This window comes from Myodes glareolus, chromosome 13 (genome assembly GCF_982192425.1).
Source record: "Myodes glareolus chromosome 13, mMyoGla1.1, whole genome shotgun sequence".
Lineage (NCBI taxonomy): Eukaryota > Metazoa > Chordata > Mammalia > Rodentia > Cricetidae > Myodes > Myodes glareolus.
The window spans coordinates 77591458-77598125 of NC_142038.1; the positions used below are offsets into that span (position 1 = coordinate 77591458).

General features: G+C 41.1%; 1 protein-coding gene across 1 annotated transcript; it reads left to right on the forward strand.

Moving 5' to 3' along the window:
* Window positions 1-771: 771 nt before the first annotated feature.
* Cetn1 (centrin 1) lies at window positions 772-1470 on the forward strand. The gene has a single exon (XM_048447911.2). The coding sequence runs from the start codon at window positions 816-818 to the stop codon at window positions 1332-1334; it is 519 nt and encodes a 172-aa protein (XP_048303868.1). The 5' UTR covers window positions 772-815; the 3' UTR covers window positions 1335-1470.
* The last annotated feature ends 5198 nt before the right edge of the window (window positions 1471-6668 follow it).

The following is a 6668-nucleotide window of genomic DNA, read 5'->3' on the forward strand; positions in this document are numbered from 1 at the left end:
GGGGCAGTAGATTTCTCCTTTGTAAAGACAGTTTGACCCTAAATCTATCTTCTTTCTTAGTGGCTTTTACTACCAGAGTGTGGATTTCTGAACAGTTCTGAGAGTATGATAAACAGTAGGAGTGAACATACTGCTAGGGTTTCTAAAATACATGCCAGAATAGCAGAATACAAATACTTCACCCTCATCTGTTCAAATCAAAATCACATCAAATACTTCAAACCCAGGTACTACTGGGTATTACATTTCATATTTGAGAAACTGATAGAAAACTTCTATGATGGTTAAACATATGTCAGGAGACAAACTTCCTCAAATTTACTCATAATTGCTTCTGTCTCACCTGTTTTCTAGTTATATCTAGTAGAACACAGGGTGTGATCTGGGTATTCTTTCCTACTTTTTAAAATTTAATGCCAAGTGATCAAACTCAATCTTGATTACCCTACACTTGTTCTTGGGTAACCTCAGGCTAAGGATGTTCTTTTAATTAATATGGAAAAGGAGCCTAGGACTTTCAAATAAATATATACAAGCTGCTGCAGAAGTGAAAAAAAATAGTGGCTTGGAAAGAACTGCATGTTCTAAAGAATTGTAGAGACAATAGTAGGAGCTACAACAAGCAGGTATCAACTTGTGGAAAGTGAGTGACAAACTGAGGAAACTGTGGATTATTATGTAAATAAGATCTCACTGATGGAGCGGGGTTCTGTGGTCCAGACAGTAGGTGCTTAGGGGCTGGCGCAAGCGCAATAGCAGGGGTACCTACCACGTGCGGTGGCAGGGTGCCGTTAAGGACCCAATCGTGGTGGACAATGGCGTCCAACTTAAGGAAGTCAAACGTGGCCTCCACCAGCTACAAGAGAAAGGTGGGTCCTAAACCTGAACTCACAGAAGACCAAAAGCAAGAAGTCCGGGAAGCCTTTGACCTCTTTGATTCTGACGGGAGCGGGACCATCGATGTGAAGGAGTTGAAGGTGGCCATGAGAGCACTAGGCTTTGAACCCAGGAAGGAAGAGATGAAGAAAATGATTTCGGAAGTAGACAAAGAGGCCACAGGAAAGATCAGCTTCAATGACTTCTTGGCTGTGATGACTCAGAAAATGGCCGAGAAAGATACCAAAGAAGAGATTCTGAAGGCTTTCAGGTTGTTTGATGATGATGAAACCGGGAAAATCTCATTCAAAAACCTCAAGCGTGTGGCCAATGAGCTGGGGGAAAGTCTCACGGATGAGGAGCTGCAGGAAATGATCGATGAAGCTGATCGTGACGGTGATGGAGAAGTGAATGAGGAAGAGTTTCTTAAGATCATGAAAAAGACCAACCTTTATTAAGTGACTAGCTAGGATCCCTGCTTCCGCTTTTGAGAAAGTATAACAGAACAGTTTTGGTCAGTTCCCTCTTCTTGCCTCATTTGTCTTAGTTAGCTTCTAAGCCTCTAGATCAATTATAAATTTTAAAGATACTTACTATGTGAGTTCTGTTGTTTAATTCTCAAGAGCAAACCTCAATTAAAGGTCCTGGAGGCTGGAGCCCACTTACAGCCATTCATTAACTGAATACAAGACAGCTTCCTAGGACAAACAAAACTGTGGTTCTCTGGTTACTTATGCGATTTTAAATAACATGCACACACTGGTGATTCCTTCAAGTCAGTGTTCTAGTATGGTGAGTTAGAATTCAGGTCACTCCAGCCATTGCTTTTCACTTAAATGGATACTGCTCTGAAGGATAATAACGTGACTACTTAAGAACTATTTTAATTAGGGGCTGGGGAGATGGCTCAGCATTTAAGAGCAATGGCTGCTCTTATTGAGTTTAATTCCCAGCAACCACAAGATGTCTCACAGCCATCCATAATGAGATCTGGTCCCCTTTTCTGGCCTTCAGGCATACATGCAGGCAGAACATTGTATACATAATAAATACATCTTAAAAAAAGAAAAGAAAAGTTCTTTTTTAAAAGAACTATTTAAAAAAGAAAAGTTCTTTTTTTTGAAAGTAATTTTATTAAATTATAAAAAGTTTCCATTTACGCCCCTCCTCCCAACACCCCCCCACTCCCCCCCTCCCTCCTCTCCTCCCTCTTTGTCCCCAAGGGCAGTCAGGGTCTCCTGCCCTGCGGGAAGTCCAAGCCCCTCCCCCCTCCCTCCAGGTCCAGGAAGGTGAGCATCCAAACAGACTGGATCCCAAAAATCCAGTACATGCAGAGGAAACCAGTCCCAGTGTCATTGTCAATGGCCTCTCAGTAAGACTGCAGGCCAGCCACATTCAGAAAATACGGCCACATTCAGAGAATCTGGCTGGATCACATGCTCGTTCCGTCACGGTCCATCCGGCCTTGGTAAACTCTCATCAGACCCGACCCCTTGTATCAGTGGGTGATAGTATCCCTCGCAGTCCTTCGTCATTTTCTTCGTCCTTCTGCTCCTCATTTGGATCTTGGGGGGGCTCAAAAAGAACTATTTAAATTAAGGAAGGATTATTTATTTAAATTATGGAAAGATACTCCTCAATAAAACCTTGCTAGTCCTTCAAAATTAAAAAAAATAAAGTGTAGGTTTTCTGAGTGTGGTAACACACAGCTATAAACCCAGCACTTGGGAGGTATAAAGCCAGCCTAGGCTACATAGCTCTAGATCATTTGGAGATTATAGAGAGAGATCCTGCCTCAAAAACCAGAAGGGTGTTGGGGAGATAGCTCACATGGTAAGGTACTTGCTTACATGTGCAAGCTTGGAAACCTGAGTCTGGATCTCCAAAATCCATGTAAAGTTCAGTGCTATCTCCAAAGCTTGGAGATTGAGAAGCAGATTAGGGAGAGATTTCTCTTTAATCCCAGCACTAAGGGAGGCAGATACAGACGGAGCTCTGCGAGTTCAAGGCTAACCTGGTTTATATAATGAGTTTCAGGTCATTCTGGGCTTCATATTGAGAACCTTGTCTCAAAAGAAAAATGGTGGTGAACACATATGTACACACATGTAAGCTTGTACCTGCTCATACACATGCACATATCTACACAAACATATATCACATCACATCACATACACACAAAGATGGGACTTTAGCTCTGTATTGCATTACTTGTATATTGTTTTCCCTTTGGGAGGTTAACTACAATGGTCACCGTTTTCTAGCTTTACTGCATGCCAGTGAGTCTTCCTTTAAGGACTCTAAATTACCTTATTGAGGGTATGGAGAGAGGATATGCAGACTTAGCACAGGATAAGAATGTAACTTTATTGTGGCCTAAGCAAAGTATAACTTTTTAAAGAAATTAAGCTTTCTATTCCCCTTGTTTTTTCAGACAGGATTCCTTTGTCCAAGATTGACCCTATATTCAATATGTTGCCAAAAATGACCTTGAATTTCTAGTCTTCCTGCCTCTACCTTCCAAATGCTGGGATTATAGGAGTTCACTACTACTAAAGCCAGTTTATGCAGTGATGAGGATAAACTCGGGGACTCCTTCATCTAGGCAAGCACTCTACCGACTGAGCCATTTACCCTTGGGTTTGTTGAAACAAAGTTTCACTTATATCCCAGGCTATCCTCAAATTTCTCCTGCTTTGGCCTTCTTAGTACTGGGGATCACATGTAGTCAACACCATGTTTGGCTTGACTTTTTAAAATGAATATTTACAAATGACATGATCTTAGTTCAGTTTTTTAAAATTTTTTAAAAAATATATCTGATATATGGATCTGAGGACATAGTAGATTATTTGCTGCTCAACCATGAGGACCTGAGTCTGGGTCCCCATAACCTACATAAGAAGCAGCCAAGTATGCCTCTGTAGGTCAAGAGCTAGGAGTTGGGGAAGGAATGGGAGAGGCAGATCCCAAGCTTACTGGCTAACCAATGCAGCCAGTCTTCAGACTATTGAAAGAAATTAGGCTCACCAGTTTAAAATCATTTACTGTTTCACATCACAGATGACAATATCCAAATTTTCAAGTCATTTTCTTCAACAGATTTGACCATAAGCAACTTGAGCTTGTCTTTTAAAAAAATTAAGCTTAGTTTCAACAGAAAAGACTTGTCTCTTCATAATGTTCAGAAGAAATTTTTAGAACCAGGAAGGGAGTAGCTGGACAATAGGATCTTTGGAATAGTCTCTGATCACCAAGGCCAGTACAAGTTTTGAAGGAATGACACTCACATGACTTTAATAACTGGTGATACTCTTTTATTTCTGTCCTTTTATGGGGCGAGAACAGTTGGGGTTTTGGTTTTGAGATTGGATCTCATGTAGTCCAGGCTAGCCTTTGACTCAAGAATAGTTCTGAACTCCCTCCTGTTCTGTCCCAGGCTTCAATATGCTGGAATTGCAAGTATGTCCCACCATGCCTGGGTGGTGATGCCATTTTCCAAGTTTTATACAAATGTAGCATTTGCTGCATAGAAGAACTGCAAATGCATTCCTAAAGAAGTTACCTGAGGCAGAGAGAAGGCTAACCAATAGGAGATTCTCCTGTATTATATGCTCAACAGAAGCCCTTGATTAGAAAAGCCACAGATTTTGCCTTTACAGGTATAACAGTGAACTGCTGTGTAGTGAGGAAGACCCATGCTAAGTTACCCAGAGCTATTTTTCTGGCTAAACTTTGGAAAAATTACTTATTTGAGCCTCGTTGTCTATGAAATAAAAAAACATTACTTTGCCAAGATAGTGTTAGAATTAGAAACAACTTATATAAATTAACCTGTACAAACATATAAGGAAAGGGGATATTAAAAAAAATAAGTGAAATGTAGCAAAATGGAGAAGGCCAGAGAACAAGCACATCCCTCTCCCATACAGAGTGCAGTAAACTCAGCGGACATTGTTCAAAATAAGCATACCTCTTCACCTGCATTCACCAACACTACAAAATAAACACACATCCAAAATAAGCACATGTCCTTATTCTCATTCACCAACACTTCAAAATAAGCACATTTCCTCACCTGCATTCATCCGCAATAAGGAAAAAAAGTTTGGGATCCAGTAGAGGAGATTTAAAATGTTTGGCTGGTAGTGGTAGGCTTGCAATTTATCCTGACTTCCCATCTCTCAAGCTACATCTTTCATTATGAGGAATTTGTGAGCCTGAGGTCCAGGGACAGAATCTGGCTTGTACGGGATCACTTGACAGCTATATCAGGGTTGCAGCTGAGCAGGTGTCCACATTTGAAATGTGTGGCCAAACCACAAATGCAGGCTGAAATCCTGTCATGAGTCCAGGATGCTGCATAAGGGCCTGCTAAGGTTTCACTTGGTACTGTTCCTAGCCCTCTTTGCTCTGCCTGCACAGGGAAGTATTTTCCCCTAATCATGCATCTTTCTGGAGGTCTTGCCATAACACTGTTATATGTTTTTCTTTTCTTGTTGGTTTAAATTTTGAGGCTCTGGGGATTGAACAGCAGAGCCTCACACATGCTTGGCAAGTGCTTTACTACTTAGCTTCATCCCAAGACCTTTTTAAAAAATTGAGTTAGGTTGTATACCAGTCACCTTTGAGTTACTTAAATAAAATACCTGAAGTAGGCTACTGAGACAATGGTCATTTAGCTCAGTGTTGGAGGCTCAAGGGTATGTCATTGGCATTAACTCCATTCTCCATTGTACCACATCAGGAAAGAGCAATGGCATCAGTACAGGAGCTGGCAAGAAAGTATTTCTCTGACCAGGACCAGACAGAGGTAGAATTCTCCAATATCTTTTGAGGACTGCTGTCATTCACTGGAGGCCCCATCCTCCAGTTCACTGGACCTTACCCCTAGTGTTTTACCACAAATGGCTCCATCCTGGGAGCTAATCCTTTAACACAAGAATGTTTGGGTAACACTTCTTGACATCATAGAAGACATCTAATTTCACAGGCATATCTATATTTCTGGTTTAACAACAATTGGATATTGGGTTGTTGAGAGAGCACAGCAAGATAATTAAAGACAATATCACCATCCAGAATTTTTTTGTTTGTTTGTTTTGTTTTTCAAGATAGGATTTCTCTGTAGCTTTGGAGCCTTTTCTGGAACTAGCTCTTGTAGACCAGACTGGTCTCGAACTCACAGATATCTGACTGCCTCTGCCTCCCAAGTGCTGGAATTAAAGGCGTGTGCCACCACCACCCAGCATATCTTTACATTTTTAAAGGAGAAAGAAGAGGCTGATGCAAGGAGACACACCATCCATACAAAACCACTGTCAAAAGTCACACAGTCAAAGAATGAACAGCATGTCCAAATAAAACTGCAGAGCACAGGGAATTCTCAGCTCAGCTTGCCTCCTTTTTCAAGCCAGGAGACCAAATGCTGATAGTATTCTGATAAGTCCTGAATACCCAAGCTATTGAACCTCTACATAGTACTTTTGGGTACAGTAAGTGGCTTAGCCTACTTTTAATACTCAGTGTTCATCAGTGTCCAGAAATGATGTTCTCTCTTTCCACTTCTTGGGACCTTTCTTTCCAAAATGAAACCACAAATGTAAGCATAAGGTCATTCTCACTTGCCTTGCAGCAGGATTTTCAAACTTCTCTCTAAACATTGATGCATCCCTTCAGTTTTTGACAGTGACAGGTGGAAAAGTTTCCAGAAATATGTGGCAGCACTGTGACCAAGAAGAAATCAGACACTGTCGCCTAATAAAAATACCGTAAGTGCAGAATGATGAACT

What these genes read in the sequence shown, in the direction of transcription:
- Cetn1 (XM_048447911.2), top strand. Translation starts at nt 816, where the DNA reads ATGGCGTCCAACTTAAGGAAGTCAAACGTGGCCTCCACCAGCTACAAG.